Genomic DNA, 20,934 nt, shown 5'->3' on the forward strand with positions numbered 1-20,934 from the left:
TTTCGTATGTGAATTGGTCTTAAAATTCGATTGATGGGTTAGGCTCAATGTGAATTCAATTCTCCTATTCACATGTAAATTGCAACTTGCATCTATTAGAGGTCATTTGCAACCCACCTCTTGACAATATGTAGTTTATTGCATTACTGTAACAACATTAATGCACAAGACCACAAGCAAATAGGATTGTGATTCAACAAGTTACAATATTCTTCTCTTAATGCAAAAAATATCCAATGCATCTTCATTTCCTAACATCATTAGAATTTAGGATGCAATTAATATGAAAAGTTAAAGTCAGTGGTTGCATTTTAACTCATTTTATAGGGGAAGATGAGAGATTGAACTTCAAGGATGGTTACAAGGCTAATGAGGAGTTTCTTGCAAGGCTAGAGTGCACACACATGTGTGTACACACACTAGAGATCGGTTTGTGAGATGAATTAAAGGTAGTATAGAATGTAGACAATTAATTCCAAAACATCCGGTTCATTGAGGGAGAAACAAAGAGGAGAGGATTTGGCAAAGTGATACTAGATCAACAAGTAAGCATAAATCCCAAGGGTAAATGAAGTAATAGGCAATATGGTTCTCGTGAAATGATTAAGGAATGAAGAAATGATTTGACAATATGCCAAATTACTAGTGAAGGAATGAAGGTCTAATTCTCAACTAAAATGCATTATGAATGTGGGAAGCATGCAAGGGAATCAAGTAACTAAAATGAGGAATCCTCGAGTAACCCAAATGTGGCATGTAATGCACATGAAGAATTGCAAAATATCTAGGCCATGGAGGGAGAAACAATGTGGAGGGAGAAACAATGTGGACTCAGCAAAGTGACAATCGTGTCGTGATGTTTGTAAAGGGAGAAATGTGCAAAAAAGTTAAGTTGTATAGAGGCTTGAATTCTTGTCAAAGTGGTCAACTAGAAGAAAAAGTGGTAATAATATGGATGTATACGTCAATTGGTAAGAGCTAGCCATTGGTAACAAAAGGGTCAAGAGTTCAAAAGCTTGTAAGGGTGACATAATGGAAAATATGAATCATAATACATAAGTGATGATGAGAAAGCATGCACTAAATGTGGAAAAGTATGAGTTATAATGCATAAGTGATGACAAGAAAGCATGCACTAAAGCCAAGCACCCATGGAAGGATAAGGTCAAGAACATGCTCAAAAGAAAAAGGAGTGGTGCATCCTAAGAAGCACCCATGGAAGGATAAGGAAAAGCACATGCTCAAAAGAAAAAGTAGTGGCACATCCTAAGAAGCAAGGATTCTATTTCCATCTAGCAAAATGCTCTTGAAAGCAAGAGAAGTCATTGTTGGGTTCAGGTTCACAGGGGCACATGAAAGCCTAGGATGGCCGTGGTGACATCGTTGTATCTTGTAGACTCATAACACCAAATCAAGGATATCCCTCCAACTTTTTTTATCCTAATTTCTTCTCACCTTATGACAACAAGTTCAAAATCTTGTGTATTTTTTAATCAATTTTTTTGAAACCCTATTGTAATATGCAACATTTATAGTTGTTGTCTTCGTAATCTATTTATTTCTAGAAACATATCCTTACAAGTTTTAAGTCAAGAGACAACTAAAGCTCGAAGAAAGACGCAACAAAAGGATAATAATGCAACGGTACCATCAACAAGCTAATCCTTTCTTTAGGCTCAGTGTGAGTAGTTTTTTGTAAGACTCTCCACAAGTGAAAATGTTATGGAGATGTTATTTTATGCAGGCAAAGCAAACCACTCAACATCTGCAAAGGCCCAACATGAAAGAAATGCTCTGGAAGACTCAAGAGAGCGCTCTTATATTCTTGTAGAAATCGTAAAGACACTCTATCATGTAGGCCCCAGTGGACCAACCATTATCCGCGAAGTGAAAATAGATATGGTAAAAGTATGCTCTTCCAATCAAGAAGAAACTAAAGGAATTCAAGATTATACGTGCCAATTTTGGGGAGCAACAAACTTAGAGCCCACATCGCTAAATCCTGTAGATTTTATGTCCTTCCATTGCGCAATGATCACATGTCAAATATTTACCAAAGAGCTTGGTCTATTCCCCTTGATATGCCAAGCTTTAGGGGAGTGAAAGAGGGCTAGCAAAAGCAAGGAGGAGAAATTCAAGCTAGTCATAAAAGTGGTTGATTGAGTGAACATAGTTTAGCTTGATTAAGTGGCATACTGACATGACAGGTTCAACCACATATGTGTGTGTGCGTGCGTGCGTGCGTGTGTTAATTTTCACTATTGACTTTTTAGAATAGGATATGGCTTTCCAATGAATGACGGGATACAATACCCCTCAATCTCCAATTATTATTATATTGATCCAAAGTTCTATATGTATTTTCAGAGAGCTATCCCCCCTTCTTACGTAGATTGTTGATTATCCTTGAGTTATAGTTGACTATCTCTTGGTTTTTTTTAGTTGCATTGTTTAATCACCCCTCCATTTGCCTAATACATCGTCTTGGTGAATATTGTGTATTATCTATCTTTCTCTCTTATACACAGACACACATGCATGCATATCTTAGTCTACTTTCCTTCATAAATTTGTATTATCCAATTATTTAAATGATTCACAAAGTCACCTCGAGAGCTTCTTGTATGCAATGACCCGCTCGTCAACATGTGCGATGACATGGTAGTTGTCTTCAAGTGATTCAGCTCAAATGGCAACCAAACCCTTCCCCTTATCTTCAATGATCAATTAATGTAACATTACTCCTCTTCTTCTCTTGTAAGTGTTGTTGCTTAGCCCCCTTGCATGTTTTTGTCAAGTCTTTTAATGTTCTTCCTTCATAACATGTAGTAGATTAACTTTACTCTCATACCACTTGCTGGAGTTAGTGGGTCCTACCTATACCATGACTACAAGGAAGAATGTAAAACAATGATAGAAGTTGGAGAGTTTGCATAACACTCAAAGATACAATGAGATGGTGCACGATTTCAATCTTATTGTCAGAGAATGGAGGCTCCAATAATGACAATAGACGGTACAAGGTCATGTAGAGTTCTCCCTCTCTCACTCAATAAAGAAATCTCTACACCTTAAAGACGAACCACACCTACTCATATTTGTTCTTTAGCATGGGCCAACCTTATTGCCCTTTCCCTCTACTACTATGTGTGGCTTTCCTATTTAGATAACTTAGTTTATGTCCAAGAAATGAACACCAATCATGGCAAATTGATTCATTGTCTTCCTATTTGGCTTGACAATCATTATATTCATAATTTATGGTGTCACTCTTTAGACTTCTCTTGTCTCCCTTAGGGGTAACTTAGGATCACGGATTACATCTTCTTCCTGTGCTGTTTTTTTTTTTAGTAACACTCTTATTACTAGTGGGAAACCTCAAAGTGAGGTGAAAACCCACAAAGAATAAAGAGAAATATACAAGTGTCGATCAGACACTAAAGAGCTTAAAAGCACTCAAAGTAAAGAGTGTAAATTTGTAGTGTGATGTCTCTGTTTTTCTGCTTCTGCTCCTCCATCTACTCATATCAAAATCCTCTCAATTGAAGCCATTTATTTACTCTTGCTCATTCACCCACTCATCAACATTTTACCACTCCACTCTCTGCCAATCATCTAACCCCTTTCTCATATGCCCATCCGATCCCTCATGAATTCGTAGATCGTGTCCTTCCTTGGGTCCTCCTATTTGATCGTCCAATATTTGTGACAGTTTATGATAAGAGTATATCTTCAAGACAACTAGGAATTTATGTCAGCAAGAAGTGCTACCTATTTATCACGAATGAGGACTCTCTAATGTGGTCAAGACAACCAATGGTACATGGGCTAGCTAATAGATTGAAAACCATGTTGTAGGCAATGGAACCTTAGAGAGAGCTTTCGGGTTAGTTCTTCACTCCACGATTGAATTAAATGCACCTATACATATATGCTCAATGAGCAAAGGATCAATAACTCCCATTGATGAGTGACAACTCCCAATGTATCAAACCTCTCTCTTTGTAATCAACCTTTACATTGTGGCTCTCTACTCTATCGTTAAGGCTCTATGTTTGTATTGTGTGCTCTTTGTTGCATATGTGTTAATGGATTGTCTCTTTTTCCGAGTGATTGACATGGTATTAGAGTTATAGGGGTGCTTGCACTTGTTGCTCAAATACAATTGTGAAGGAGTCGATTTGGTTAAGTCAATGCAAATGGGTTCAACAAATCGTGCTGGAAAACAAGCTCTTGGTCAAGTGAGGACACGATAACCGATAATGTGAGAGGAAGCTCAATGAAATGAACTACATGTTGTGGAAGTTGATAATGTCCACTACATTAGACACCATTTGGACTTGACACCAAGCTAATGTGAGCAAAAGACTCAAAGAACCTGATAGCCACAATCACTTCGATAACAAGTGGCATTCTAATGTGGGAAAGGTGGAATGCATGTGCGTGTACATGATTTTCGTAAGGATAACTACTTTGGCATTAACAATTATTTGGCACATGCAAATGTAGTGGATACTTGGAAAACTCTACACAATAAGACAAAAATCCAAAAACCTTAGTATTAGTTAGCCTTTGAGACTAGTGGCTTGTGCAGCTAGTTCGGTAGTTGTTGGGGAGGTTGTCATATCACATTAGAAAATCAACTTTTATGGGGAGTTGGTGTAGATGGAGCTCATATTTCTCATACAATATACAAGAGCCACCTAATATGTAATTTTAAAGAGTTGCATAGTCATCATGGCTTGTGCATATAAATAATATGATATGCCCATTTTGAGATGCATGTTGCCAATCATTCCTTATTATATAAGCTCTCCTTCTCAATGGAAGTGCAATACGTACATTTTAGTCTTACTCATTTTTAACGCATAGTGTATTTTTTGTGGAATTATTTGGCCCTAACTTGAAAAGACAATTCGATGAAAAATTGTCAAGTGAACTGATGTTATTGGAGTAATTCATTCTCGTGATATATTTATCCTACTAGTACCCTTATGGTTGGAGGGCTTATATTGTGAAAATATATGGCAATCCTTGTAAACAAACATTAATCTCTACTTTTTTAGATTTAATATTATTTACTCAACCATGTTTTCGGGTGTTTTGAACACAAACATCACCCCCCAATTTGTCCTTGCCATGTATTTTATGTGCTCTATGCATAATAGATTTCTTAACTTGAAATATGTACAACTTAGACATTCTTGTCATTTAACTACAAAAATCAACATGTTGACAAGCTAGAGTAGTTTGATTGTGCGTGCATTAGTTTCCAAAACGATTAAGTTTTCAAATCAAATAAACATTTTTATCAATACCATTGAAAACAAAAGCTAGGCTTTTTTAGACTTAATTTAGCATTTATTGTCGAAGATGAGTCCATTCAAGAAAACTTATAAAATAAGTAAGAAGTGTTTAATTGAAACACGCTCAATAATGTACACAATAACTATGGGCATGTGACTAAGAAGTATATTATTATTAGGATCTCAAAAGTAAGCAAAACTTTACTGAATTGACACGAACAAGTTGTGCGCACAAAAATTGTGGGAGTCCGCATATGTCTAGTACTTTCGTTAGGCCCTTTTCATGCATTGAATTTGCATAGGCATTATCATTCGCAAATACAAACTGGTTTCTTAGGGGTCTTATCCTCTTCAAAAGAAGGTGGGTTACGAAATTTTTGGAAGAGCTATGCATGAAAATTAGCAAACAATTAGTGTATTCTCCTTGCTTAATTTTAGAGCAAAGATGGAATATCAAGAAAATTCTTTAGTTGTTAATTAACCAATACTAAAATCTTCGTTAATTCGATCTATGAATAAATAAATATAAACATATGTATATACTTCTAGATAGTAGCAAGAAAATGATTGATTTGCTCTAAATTATGTCATTTTTTGAAAACGGGCCCCAAATTTCGATAAAAATGCCACTTGAGTAGGTTAACTATGAGAACATGCACGGCACTATTTTATCATGTTGTGTAACATCTACACACAATAACCAAAAGTCTATAAGAGGGTTCACTACTAATTATGCATGATTTACTATTAGTATTATGAAACATCATGCACCTCATTGAAAACATGATGTAATGTTAGACTTATGGTTTAGGACCTTTGAGGAGTTTTGATTTCTAGCTCGTTCCAGCCTAATGTGAAAGACTCAACCAAAGTGAAACGAAGTGGTACACTTTCAAGAGTTCTATCAACTTTCAATGTATGTTTCTATCTTCTATGTTTATGATCTCTAAATGAAATAAGAATGATTTTGAGAGCATTCTCATTTCATTGGCATGGTGATCATTCGTTAAAATGCATCAATTATAGGATGAAAAGACACTACATTGACCAAGTACATAAGATATTGCCTCAATTTGCATGTGATTTGTTGCATTACTCATTCTAGGATATATATGACCCAACTTACGTCCATCATCCATTTCTTGGTTATTTGTCGTTTATAATGGTTTATTACTCCAACTTTGCATGTTACTTTCATCATTAGTATATATTTCATACTTATAAAATATAAGCTGGATCTCGTGGATTCATCATTCATCAAAGGGAAATGCCATAAAGCTTGTATAAACCACAATGTGACACCTTTAAGTGGTCACTGGTATGTACTATGTATGTACCCATTTACCGCATTGTATACATTGGCATGAAATCCCATGGAGATTTCAAAACATACAAGCATATTTAGATTATTTTCTCCCGACATCCTCAATAGAATAGGGGTGAATGTTATTAAGTCAAGACATGCCCTTGATCAATAAAACAAAGTGGAAGTTAAAGCCATACCTTTTTGTTTGAGTTATGCTTGTGAAAAAGACAAAGAAAGGTCGATGATGAGGTTACATTGCTAGTTTCACACTCAAGTTGGTCAAAAGTTGCATCTTAATTCCAAGTTATCTCCATCTACATGGTTGGAATCTTTTTTTGCTTATATTTATTTGTTCAATATTCTTCTACATTTAAACATGGAGTTGCCGATTTAAGAAATCATGAGTTCGAATGCTTGGAATAATCAATTGATGGCATTCCTAGATATAATCAATCCACATAGTAGTAAAAATGACCAAATGGAATTCACCCAGCTATTATTAGAAGCAATGATGGTTAGAGTTCATAAAAAGCACCTTGTAAGGCCTATACAATAGGGGGCTTGTCTCCAAATAATGCAAGACTTTTTAACTTCCAAAAAACATGGATAAGTAAGAATGTAAGGCTTTAACATGCTGGAAACATGGATTGCTAAGATGTGTGATGGCAAAACATGCCAACGCCATTGTGACAAAAGCCACTAATTCAATTGTAATTTGACCACATGTAAGTAATGAGTAGAAGACTTTGGATTGCCATTTACCTTTACTAAGTTTGTTAAGTGCGTGGTTATGTTGCAAGCTATCACATATTTATGTTGAGCAAGGAAATTCTCATCTTAGAACAATGCCTGTACCCTTGATGTCTTCATCATGTTTTTTATTTGCTTAGCATACAAATCTATTGGTGTGAATACAAAACAACTCTACTCAAAGATCCATGGCAAGACCAAAGAACTGATGCTCTAAGGGATTCCAAGATGATAACAAGAATCACCACAAATTGTTATGTGAGCAACAATGAACAATAATTTAAGGCTTTTGAAAGAACTATTAACACACTCTTTAGCAATAATGAATAATACAATGGGTAGGTATTAGCTAGAATCAAAATTGAATTTCAAATATTTTGCTATTGAGAAGTCGAGTATATAGTGAACCTTCCCAACAAGAAAGATATAATGTTTTGGAGTGCTTACATCTTCCTCAACAAATTTCATAACTTCCTCAACACATGATGAGCAAAATATAGGAAGAGGGAAGGAATTGTACATTGTATTGCATGTGTCTAACTAAGTATGTCTGATGCTCTACATGTGACAACGTCAATCCATCAAATTATGTGGATCACACAAAAGACAATGAATGCTACGTTACTAAAAGTGTGAAGATGTTGCTTAGGGAAAGCATGTGCACTAAACAATTGATAAGGTCCACGTGTTCCTCATTAGAGTTCATAAGTTTCCAAGAACATGGAGAGCAACATGTATCAAGAGGAGTAATAGATGTTGATGACAATCATACATGTTTTGCTAAGTATTTGTTATATTAAAACATGTGGATTGAGGCTTAATTGGTGACATTTACCAAGGCATCTAAACCGAACATTTCATCAAGTTCCACAAACACAAAAAGCGCAAGACCAATGCAATACAACAACACACAGACTCCATAGATCTTCATCTAAGTAGAGTCTAACACTACCCAGAGTTGTTCATCAAGGTTCACAAACACACAGAAAAGCACAAGGTTTGCGCGATATAATAGCAACATTATTAAAGTCCTTAGGATGCATGTTTAGCTGAGTAGAGCCTAGCAATGCTTGGTTGTGGAAAAGATCAGGTGAGCAGATCCAAAATTGGTTGTGGGAAGGGGCAGATATGTATCACCCGAAATTCATGTCTTGCCAATAGAATGTATTGCAATCGGGTGGTTCTTTCTGGGGCCGTAATGTAATGTCGGGTGCAGAGGGAGGAAGCGGGGCGAGGCGAGAGAGATGAGATGATGAGGCCAATAGGTAGCCATCCCCTGAGTTCTTCACAACTTCACAACTTCCCAAGCAACAAGAACTAGAATTCCTGCCTCAAATTTGAAATGAAGAGGACTTTTTTTGACATTGGAGTGAGTGAATGAGAAGGAAAAGGAAGGAAGGAAAGAAAGAAGGAAAGAAGAAACAGAGTACCCCTCCCTCCTCTTCTCTTCTCTTCTCTCTGATCTCATCGCGCTCTCTGGCTCCTTCTGCTCTCTCAAACTCTGTCGCAGCTTCTTCGATGCTCCCAGATTAAGCAGAGAAGGTAATGGAGAGGAAGAAAAGGCGTGGGAGGCCTCTTCCTAATAATGGCTCTGCTGATGCTGCACAGGTAAATAAAAAAGAAAACCTTCAAAAAGCCATACCTCCCCTTATTGCCCTCCCCGCTTTCTTTCTGTTCTGCTCTGTTCTTATCTTTTAATTTGAAGAAGAGAGAGTGGAGAAGGAGCCGTCCTTGATTCTTTTTTCTGCTCAGAATGGGTTTGAAAAAGGTCGGATCTCCAGTTGATATCTTGTTTTTACGTTTTTTGATGGAGATTCCATAAATTCTTGCATTATTCTCAGCATGAAGATTCCAGTTATATAAAAATTGCATTTTTTTACATGATGAAGATGCCATTAAACCTTGTATTATTATGCACAAGTACAGGAATGTCCTACCAAATTCCTGTATATTGTATGGCATTTTATCTTTCATGTCTGAAGAGGAAACTCAGCCAGTTAGTAAGGAAATATTCCCAAGAACACTGTATCATTTTTAAATTTTGCATTAGTCTTTGTGCATTGTAGAATGGAGATGGGCATATATGGCAAACAGAGGCGGAGGGTAACTCCATCAACAAAAAGATTGCTTCAAGTGATAGCCCAACACAACCTTATTTTCCACCATTCTATTGGCCATTTGCCCAACATCCATCAGGTCAGTCACAATCGGCATATGTTCGGATGCCAGGAGAGGCATCACATGCCCAGACACAGGCCCAAGCACAAACACAGGAACGACTGCAATCACAAGGAGCCCATCAATCTCTCCCTTCCGAAGGAGGGGGACCACATCCCTCTCTCCACTCTACTTCAGGGGAGACTGCATGGCAACAAGGTGCCCCGAGACCCCCACCACCATTCTCCTTTCTACCACCACCATTGCCGGGTATGTAGGTGTATTTTTTTGGGGATTTGCATGAATTCTAGCATAGAATTTTCATTTAAATTAGAGTTGCATTCATACCATATTTATGCTTAAGATTCAGGTTCCTTAAGAATGGAAAATGCTGATGTGTCTATAAACATATTAATGCTTAGATTGGGTTCACACAACTATGGAAATGCTGTAATGTAGTCACAAATGACGAGGAATAAAATAAATTCCATGCTTACATTGGGTTCACATAATGATATAAAAAATGAAGAAGAATAAGGGTGGCGAATTGTGATGGTGAAGAAAATTTTGGAGAAGGCATTGGTTAGAATTGTCTAGATTGGATTCACAATAACGGTGGAGAATTCTGATTTATATGCAAATGGTGAAGGAAATTTTGGGTAGAACTTCTTGGAATTGGTTCATATAAGATGTAATGTGGCCACAAACAGGTGAAGAAATACAGTTGAAAGGCATCTAAATGGAACTACTTTGATTGTGTATCACATAAGGTGGTGGATATTGGGATGCCATAGCAATTACCGAAAAACATATAGTCCATTGGCATTTGGATACAAATTCCTATATGTCCATTAGAAGGGGAAAAAAACTAGAGAAATGGATTGTGAAAACTCAAAAGTTCTTTCACCTGCTCTTATTATTGCATGCCTACTATTTAAAGGCAACAAGTGTATCATACAAATGAGCTATTTCATAGCACATGTTTGCTGAAGAAATAAATCATTTCCTGCTCTAAAACAAGACTTTGGTCGGTCTTTATGTATATTCACAGGACCATGGGATCCATGGTGGGTTCATAATCCTTATCCACCACCCTTTCCGTATCTGTTTCCTGGCTATGGAAATGGGTATCCTTGTGCACCACCACCTATACTACCAATGGGGACAAACCAACGTGGTCTCATAAAGCCGCCACCAGGCTTGTCACAAAAACATGTCCAAATGTGGGAAGCTCAGGTACCGTGTTTCTGTATCTATTGTTAGGTAATTTCTCTTCATTTACTTTTTTTGAATTGGGATAATATTGCTATCTTTAGAATCCCATCAATCTATCTAACCACCAGAATTTTATGCTTGGTTATTTTTCTCTACTCAAGTCTATGGAGAATATGCACCTTTGGACAACAACAACTCAGCTCTGGGCTGCAGTTGCAAGAGCCGATGCTGAGATCTCCCTCCAGAGAGGCAAGATTATTAAGCTAGAGGCCGATGTTCAAGCAATGAAGGCACATCGAACTGAGTCCACCCTTCTCACTCCTCCATCAATCACAAAGAGAAGCCGGCACAAGAAAGCTACTCCTACTATGTCTCCAATTCCAACAATTTCCAATATACCTGATCGTGCCTCGGTGCCAGTTAGAAAGTTAAGGGCTAATGCTGAGAAGCTCGACTTGACCCAGAGAAAGGAACCTGAATTGGAAGAAAAAGAGAAGTACACAATAGCATGCCAAGCCATTGAAGAAGTATATCGACCAACTATGACAGGTACAAAAGAGTGCTCACTTATAGTAGATACAATTACAAATGAAGGTGGGTTACTTAAAAGCCCACGGAAGCATATGGAAGAATGCCAAGGATCCTCTGACAGCATGCTCGTCATGACCAAAGATGACTCAGCCTTTAGTCATTTAGATCATCACCTCAACCATTTTAGGCCTAGCACATTCCATGCAACGGGAAAGGATAACAATTTCAATCAAAGTCTTGGTATGAAAGAAAGCATTGTAAGCTTTTTGAAGAGTTCTGGCAATGTAGATCCCCAAGGTGTAATTGTTGGAGACTCTTCTTTTATGGCTGCAATGAATCAACAAACAAATTTATGTGTCAGAAACACAAACGGCTATGATGCAAGGAAGGATAGTACAAATGCAAGGTCATCATTACCTGGTGGACACTATAATGCCAATAATAACGTTGAGGAAAGTAACACACTTCGCTTGCAAAAAGTAATTCCAGGTTGGAGGTACATGGCCGAAAATGGATCTGAGCAAGATGATGCTGTTGCCTCGGCCCAAGATGACGATGAACCTGATGAGGCTGAGGATGAGGATGATGAACCTAACATAGATGACATGAATAGCAAGAAAGTAGGGAATTGTACGGTTCTTGATCATCATCTGTCTATGAAGTGGCAATGAATCAATGCCACCAACATGTGTGTATACTACCTAGATGATGATGATACCATTGTTGTAAGATGAAATCTTTCAAAATACATCAACTATCATTCAACTATGCATTTGTTATCAGCTAGAAATTTTGATGGCATTTTCGGAGTGAATTGGTTGGGTGTTTAAGTTATGACCAACGAAGGGACTCTCCTATTGTATAACTTGGAGAAAAATAATTACTTACATGTTTTAACTATATCCTGAAACCCTAGAATATGTTCAAATTTCAAATCATCTTTTCTCAGCTATGTTTTGTGTCTTTATAAGAAATATTATTTGATGAAAATCATGAACTCAAAATGGCACACATGTCTACCACTTGTAGTGAGCTCTTATGATTGATGTTGTTGAACCAAATTTATAACTTTATCATTAGCTTGCTAAAGTCAATATTTTGTGGTTCTCACAGTTTGTGCACTCATTCATGGCACAAAGAGGTAGGTGGTAATGCGTCACTATTCAGCATTGTAGTTTTCCAATGTTATGATGAGTATCTCATAGTTATGTCACTTCTCTTGTGAACACATATTTCCACTTTATAAAATCCATATGGAACCATTGTGAAATCCATATGCTAATTGTATTCGATGGTTCAAATAGTTTTCATGTGAGTATAATTCGATTGTTCTTGCATGTCCACTAGTATCTTTTGTTATAATTGGATTAATGTCATATTTTTTTCCAAAGGCTACAAAGGGCATATTAATGCTAACTAGCTCTTTGGTCAAATCCATCTCTTCATTCTAGAAGCAAAAAGTATTGGTCATGCCACCCAACCATACTTGTGTCCCTGGGTCCTTACAAATTATATTCATCTAAAAACAAGTTTTTGGGTAGACCCAATCTTGATGACCCTCAATTACTATTGTTGATATCTTAGTACTAATTCTCCATGAAAGTTACATGTGTCACAATCACCCCTAATAGAATCATTTGGAACTATGAGGTTTGGGAAATCACTTATCTACCATTTGTGGCAAGATTTGGTATACTACCAAACCATGCACTACTTTTATCTTTGCATGTGGGAATCCTAAGGATATGCTAGATGAGAAATGTGTCACAATCACCCTAATAGAATCATTTGGAACTTTGAGGTTTGGGAAATTATTTTATCTACCAATTGTGGTAAGATTTGGTATACTCTACCAAACCAAACACTACTTCTTTTAGCTTTGCATGTGGGAATCCCGAGGATATGCTAGATGAGCAATGCATCACAAGCTAATAGAATCATTTGGAACTTTGAGGTTTAGGAAATCATTTTAACTACCAATTGTTGTAAGATTTGGTATGCTACCAAACCATACACTACTTCTTTTAGCTTTTCTTGTGGGAACCTTGAGGATATGCTAGATGAGCAATGTGTCACAAGCTAATAGAATCATTTGGAATTTTGCGGTTTAGGAAATCATTTTAACTATCAATTGTTGTAAGATTTGGTATTCTACCAAACCATACACTACTTTTAGCTTTGCATGTGGGAATCCTGAGGATATGCTAAATGGGCAAAGTGTCACAATCACCCCTAATAGAATCATTTGGAACTTTGAGGTTTGGGAAATCATTTTATCTACCAATTGTGGTAAGATTTGGTATACTACCAAACCATGCACTACTTCTTTTAGCTTTGAATGTGAGAATCATAAGGATATGCTAGGTGAGCAATGACTCACCATGGCATTAATGGATGGTTTCTTCATGGTAGGTAATAATCAAGTAATAGTATTGGTCAATGAGGTGGAACATGCAACTAAATTTGATCTTCACTAAGTTGAAAGGTGTTTTCAATTAGCTCAAGTTGTCTAAAAAATATGCAAGGCAAGAAAAGTGCAATAGAGGCTAATTTTTAGGTCTTAAGAGGGCCCAATCTCCATTAGAAGTTTTGAACATCATTACGTTAAAATCCCCTTTATACCATGCACATTTCTTGAACTTCAGATATTTGTCTGGCAATCATGATATCTAATAAGTTCATCTATTGTCATCATATTTGAACCAATGACTCTTGTTGTATAAAGCATGACTCTAACTTATCAGTCAAGTAGACTTTTTATATGTGGCCACATTGTGCACTTATGTATGTGTATTATGCTTTGGTAGGTATTTGCAAGTTCTTCAAGAAAAAATAGATGTTTTTATATGTTTCAAGGTGAGCTATATATCCATTTTCCTCGAGTATTTGACTTGACAATGATTTATCGGTATCAAATACAATAGTCATTCGTCACCAATGGCAATAGGTCTTTGGTAGCGTGCTATGTTTACATGCACACAAATGATTTTTCTAAGAAGGTTCATCAAATAAGATAGATTCACTCAAATTTCTACATCATAATTTTTTGTGTTACCTCATGTATTGGAGGGGAACACCAACATGGAATGTGGATAGGTCAATAGTTTACAAGTGCACGAGATTTGGTTTTCTTGATGTAGGTTTGTGAGTAGGAATGTGAATCAAATGACTCATTGATTAAAATTTTACATTGCATTTTAATAAGGAGAAGTTCGACAATTTAAAGATTACTCTTTAATATCCACAACAAAAGGCTACATTTTTATTTTATTTTTAGAAAACACATCCTTCCATTAGTTTTAAAAAACATATCAGCTACAAAATACAAAATGATGGAAAGGAAGTGATTATCCTTCCCCAACCCTTCTTGTGTAAGACAATGGCTAGCCATGAGTCCTTCGTTTGATAGACTTGATTGAGCACTTCCTCAATAGTTGAAACATACCATGAATTTGCATATGCTCAAAGCAAATCAATCTTACTCATCATGTTCATATTCAACATATCCAGATACCACCTTTGGGTCATCTAATCCTTGACAAACTTTACATGCATCCAATGTTGGCATAAAAGGCCGACTCCTTCCACTTTGTATCCTAGTGTGAATCTGTCCATATAGTTAGGGCTTAGTATATAAGCGATAACCTAACGTTGTAAAGAGAGATCATCGCTTGATCATTCATGTACAGAGTCTCTGAGAGAGAGAGAGAGAGAGAGAGAGAGAGAGAGAGAGAACAGAAATAAAGAGAGCTTCCATTAAAACTTCATCTGTGTATCTAACATCTGTCGATATCTTCTTGCCCTCCTTCTGTGTTGTTTGCTTAGCACAATCGATAGATCCTCACATATGTTTCCGCGCATATATGTCCCTCAACTGGTATGAGAGTGATCCGTGGCTCGGTGACAACAAACAACAAAAAAAGCTGAAAGGAAAAAGACCAGGTTAACAAATCTCACTTTCAAAAGAATCATGGCATCAACATCCGGTATAGGAGTTGAGATCCGAAAATTCGACGGCAAAAGCTTTGCTCTATGGAAGGAGATGATGCAGGATGTACTGATTAGTCGAAGACGAGCCAAGGCCATTCAACACTCCGAAAACCCTGCTTCAATGTAAGCCGATGAGTGGAGATCAATGGACGAAATCGCACGATCCACCATTCGAATGTACCTAGTCGAAAACGTCTACTTCAGCATGGCAAAAGAGACGACAACGTTCTCATTATGGGAGAAGCTACAAGTTGAGAAAAAGTCTGACGTGGAATACACAGATTAATCTCCAGGCACAACTGAAACGTAGATCACTTGATGATAATAAAAACACAGACGAAATGGGAATGGAGGTAAGTACACAAAACAGAAAGAGAATACACAGGATATTAACGTGGAAAACCTTGAGAGGGAAAAACCACGGGAGTCCACAGACTCCAAACTATCACTATGTAAAGTAATACAACAGGGAGCATAGAGGCACCAACCCCTTGCTCTCAATCTTCTCCTAGCGGTGGTTACAATAGAGACACAATCTCTGTATATCGCTCTCTCTCACTCTTACACATTGTACAGAAGTTACACCAATAACTCTATATTTATTATTAAGTTTGCCCTAGGTCATATTTATACTAATATGACTTTCAGGCTATTTACAAATATAGCCCCATTGGGCTCTCTAGGACATATTTACATATATGTCCCTTCCATCCGATGAGAGGTTCTCACCGGGCCTGCAACATCTGGTTCTCACCGGGTCTTCCGTTGTCGGGTACTCCACATCCGGATTCGGCCTCGACCGAGTTGCTCATCAACACAGTTCTTCTCATTTCCCATCCGGAGGGACCTGTTTCCTATCAAACTCCCCCTTCACTCCGGCATGGGACATCTTACTAGTCTGATCCGCTTCCGTCATGCATCCAACTTGTTGGGTATCATTACTTTAGTCAACATATCTGACCCGTTCTCGGCCGTGTGGATCTTCATCAGCGCGAACTCTCGATCTTCTACTCGCTCCCAGATCCAGTGATACCTATGATGGATGTGCTTCGTCCTAGAATGGTACGTTGCGTTCTTAGCAAGGTGGATGACACTTTGACTGTCGTAATAGAGCCGGTATTCATCTTGCTGGATACCGAGCTCTCCGATGAAGTCCTTCATCCATAATATTTCCTTGCCGGCTTCAACAATCGCCATGTACTCCACCTCCGTGGTTGACAATGCAACCGTCTTCTGCAGCCTTGACTGCCACGAAACAGCTCCCCCTGCATATGTCATTACATACCCGGATGTAGACCGGCTGGTATCCACATCAGCCGACATGTCTGAATCGGTAAAACCGTCAAGTTGAGGTTTACTAGAGCCGAATCGGAGACACATATTCGAAGTGCCCTTCAAGTACCGGAGTATCCATTTGACCGCGTTCCAGTGCTCCTTGTCGGGATTGCTCATAAACCGGCTCACCACTCCGATTACATATCCAATATCCGGTCGAGTACACACCATTGCGTACATTAAGCTCCCGACGGCAGAGGCATATGGAACCTTCACCATATCCGCCTTCTCTGCTTTCATCTTCGGGCTTTGCTTACCGGATAGTCTACAGTTTGCCGGGAGTGTCGATCCAACTGGTTTCACTTCTAACATGTTGAACCGCTAAAGCACCTTTGTCACGTATTTCTCCTATTACAACCATAATTGCTTCTTTGACCGGTGTCGTGAAGATTTTTGGCAATAGTGTGAAAATCCCATAAAATGTACGAAATCGAGTATGAATCACATAATACAATAATTGTGAAGATAACATTTTAAATAAATTTAATATCTAAGTACAAAATGATGGAGGTTTCGAATGCACTTTATTACACGAGAAACGGACAACTAAATGTCAAGATATAAGGGTATAAATTTTGTGAAAGGAAAAGAGAAAATTGTGAGATATCCCACATAGGCACGACAAATACGGCTCTCATCATATATAAGGTAGAGCAAAAGATATTATCTTTGTGTCTATGTGTGGAGCATAGAGAGTTCAAGGTAACTTGAACTAAGAGTGGAGGTGGGCTAGCTACTCGTAAAGGGTTTTGGCCAACCAAAAACGGACCGGCGATGGAGGCGGCATTCGGCGACGGCATCCGACGGCAAACTGGTATCCGGCGCCGGCACCCGTGAGACGACAGCATCCGGCGGGGCACCGGTATTCGGCGGCAACCGGCGACGACATCCGACGGCAAACCGGTATCCGGCGTCGGCGCCGGTGAGACGACGGCATCCGGTGGGGCACCGGTATTCGGCGGCAACAGGCGACGGCATTCGACGGCAAACCGGTATCCGGCGGCGGCATCCGGCGCCGGTGAGACAACGGCATCCGGCGGGGCATCGTTATTCGGCGGCAACCGGCGACGGCATCCGACAGCAAACCGATATCTGGCAGCGGTGGGGCAAGTAAGGATTCGAACCTTGCACCTCCAAGTTAGGAGTCAATTGGCTTACCATTAAGCCATGCCATTTAGTATTTCTATCATTGTACTTTTACATGTAAATTCTCATACATGAGAGCTAAAATGAGTGACATGGTTATCATGCACCACATGTAATACATAAACGCAAAATGGCAAACATGCAATTTATGCATGTCTTGTACCCTCACATGCATCATATACGTGAGAGCATCTATAAAAGAAGGAAGGGGGAGGAGAAAAAACACGTTTTTTTTTGTTATGAAATTAAGAAGGAGAAATTCGTTATCAAATTGATCGTGTAACTTGTTTCTTAAATCTAAAGATAAAAGTTCAATCAATCTCTCTCAATCGTTTAATCTCAACTTCTCTCTTTCCCAATCTATCTCAAGTACTTTCTCGCTAAAGCTTGCGCCAAAGCTTGTACCGACTTTGAATCCTTCCGGTCCAGAACCCCGGCGGTTCCGCCTCACGATCCGCGCGTAGTGACGGATCTTCACGACACCGGTCTCGGATGATGTGCATCCCCAATATCTGTCTTGCTGGGCCCAAGTCTTTCATTGAGAAGGTCTGGTTCAGGGCCTTCTTCAGCATCTGTATCTTGACTTGGTCTCGTCCGACGATCAACATGTCGTCCACGTACAAGAGGAGTATCAGGAAGTCTCCACCTTTGAACTTCTTCACAAATACGCAATGATCGGCTTGCGTCTTGTGGTACCCTTGATTGGTCATGAAGGAGTCGAACTTCCGGTACCATTGCCGGGGAGCCTGCTTCAACCCGTAGAGGCTCTTTTTTAGCCGGCAAACCAGGTGCTCCTTCCCTTTCTTCGCAAATCCCTTCGGTTGCTGCATGTAGATCTCCTCTTCGAGGTCGCTGTGGAGGAATGTTGTCTTCACGTCCAACTGCTCTACCTCGAGGTCCATGCTTGCCGTTATACTCAGCACCGTCCGGATGGAAGTCATCTTTACTACCGGGGCAAATATCTCGTCGAAGTCCATGCCCTTCTTCTACTGGAACCCCTTCACCACGATCCTGGCTTTGTACCTTGGAGGGTTGTCGGCATCTCCCGGTTTCAACTTGTACACCCACTTGTTTCGGAGTGCCCGCTTTCCTTTCGGCAACTCCACCAATTCGTACGTATGGTTCTCATGTAGGGAATCCACCTCATCCTGCATGGCACTTAACCATTTGCGGCTATGAGAGTCACTTTTAGCTTCCTCGAAGCTTTCTGGCTCCACCCCATCGGTTAGTAACACGTGCTCTGGATTCGGAAATCTCTGGGGGGGCCTTCTCTCTCTGAGAGGATAGTTGCGTCCTTGGGCTTCAGTAACCGGCTCCTCCATTTGCTCTTCATCCGAATCTGATTCGGGGTTTGTCTGATTTCAGTTTCACCTATTCCTTCCTCTTCGGCCAGTTTTGTCTCCTCACCGTCACCGGCCGGTTCATCGAGTGCTAACCGGCTTCAAGTCGGTTGGAACTGCATTTCATCAAATCGAAATTTTTCCTTACCGGTCGACTCGGAGTTCATTATCTTCTTCTCCGACTCCTAGTCGGCGAGCATCTTATCCTCCATGAAGATAATATCTTGACTCCAGAATACTTTCTGGTCGACCGGGTTCCACACTTGGTAGCCGAACTCATCGTCGTCGTAACCGAGGAATATGCATGGCCGGGTCTTCGGATCTAACTTTCCTCTCCGGTCCTTAGCTACATGCACATACACAAGACACCTGAATACCTTCAGATGCCGGTAGGACACTTCCTTACCGGTCCAAACTCTCTGTGGCGTGTCTCCGTCCAAGGGTACTGAGGGTGATCTATTTAACACATATGTCGTCATCAACAGTGCCTCAGCCCAAAACTTCTTGGGTAATTTTGCATGCGCCAACATACTCCGGACCCTCTCCATTATGGTTCGGTTCATCCTCTCGGCCAGCCCGTTTAGTTCAGGCGTCTTCGGCACGGTAAATTCGAGCCGGATTCCCTTCGAGCGATAGTACTCCTCGAACTGCCCCCGGTATTCTCCTTCGTTATCTATTCGAACCGCCTTCAGCTTCTGGCCGGTTTCTCTTTCCACTCTCGCGTGGAGCTCTTTGAAGACGGATAGTACCTAATCCTTCGTTTTCAACGGTGTGGCCCACAGCTTCCGGCTGTGGTCATCTATGAACGTCACGAAGTACTGCGATCCGGCATGTGACTTCATGTCCACTTGACACACATCGGTATGCACCAACTCCAATGGTGCATTACGTCTCATCGGTGACCTTGATAGGAAGGAGGTTCGGTTTTGCTTACCGACTAGGCAGTCGGTGCACCTCTCAAGATGCACGTTCTTCACCGGAATGAGGTTGTCATCGGCAAGCCTCTTCATCCCCTTCACGCTCATGTGACACAGTCACTTGTGCCACAACTCACCGGCAGTGTCGGAAGCCACGTTCACTTCTTCCGGGCATTCATCAAGTACAACGTGTTGACCTTCCGAGCCCAAGCCACTATCAGGTTCCCTTTGCTAAATTTCATGACTCCGTTCCGGATGCTACCCGTGTAGCCTTCATCATCTAGCCGACCAGCTGATATCAGGTTCAATCAAACCTCCGGAACGTGTTGGACATCTTTCAGCAGCAACTTGCATCTGGTTGGTGTTGTCAACCACACGTCTCCTATGCCGACAATTCGGCATGTACCTTCATTCCCCATCCGGACACAACCGTGATCACCGGTTGTGTAGGATGAGAAGCATTTCCGATCCAGGGTGAGGTGGAACGACGCTCCAGAATCGACAACGCATGTTGTGTCGTCGCCAGCAAGGTTCACTCTCCTCGGTGATGAGCATCAACTCTTCTTCACTTGCCGCAATTTCCGTCGTTCCCTTCCGGTCCGGCCCCCTCCGATCTTTACCGTTCCGGCCCGGTGTCCGCTTCGAATCGGTACCGTTGGTTTCCTTGTCTTTTCGGAAGTGCCGACAGTTCTTCTGGAAGTGTCCCGGCTTGCCGCAATAGAAGCAAGTAGGCCTCCCCCTTGACTTTGACCGTGTCCCCGACTTTTCCCGGTTCTAGGGACAACGATTCCTTTGTCTTCCGCGTTCCGATTCGGTAAGGAGCGCTTTGGAGTCAGAGCTCGTATCCTTATCTTTCCGACACGCCTCCTCATCTAACAAGCTGGACTTCACTCTTGCTAGAGATAACCGTTTCCCTTCTAGCCCTGCATTGCCCAAAGTGA

General features: G+C 40.1%; 1 protein-coding gene across 2 annotated transcripts; it reads left to right on the forward strand.

Moving 5' to 3' along the window:
- The first annotated feature begins 8,823 nt into the window (after window positions 1–8,823).
- On the forward strand, window positions 8,824–12,033 carry LOC147859686 (uncharacterized). Of its 2 annotated transcripts, none has more exons than XM_087324935.1 (4): window positions 8,824–8,970; window positions 9,429–9,789; window positions 10,571–10,755; window positions 10,896–12,033. In XM_087324935.1, exons 1-4 carry the CDS (start codon window positions 8,908–8,910, stop codon window positions 11,934–11,936), a joined length of 1,650 nt encoding a protein of 549 aa, XP_087181061.1. In that variant the 5' UTR covers window positions 8,824–8,907; the 3' UTR covers window positions 11,937–12,033. The 2 variants fall into 2 exon arrangements, with proteins under 2 accessions (XP_087181061.1, XP_087181062.1); XM_087324936.1 differs by having other exon boundaries at window positions 8,842–8,970; window positions 9,413–9,789.
- The last annotated feature ends 8,901 nt before the right edge of the window (window positions 12,034–20,934 follow it).

Source organism: Azolla caroliniana, unplaced genomic scaffold, assembly GCF_043228905.1.
Source record: "Azolla caroliniana isolate FFs.n. ecotype wild unplaced genomic scaffold, voAzoCaro1.0.p SCAF_9, whole genome shotgun sequence".
Lineage (NCBI taxonomy): Eukaryota > Viridiplantae > Streptophyta > Polypodiopsida > Salviniales > Salviniaceae > Azolla > Azolla caroliniana.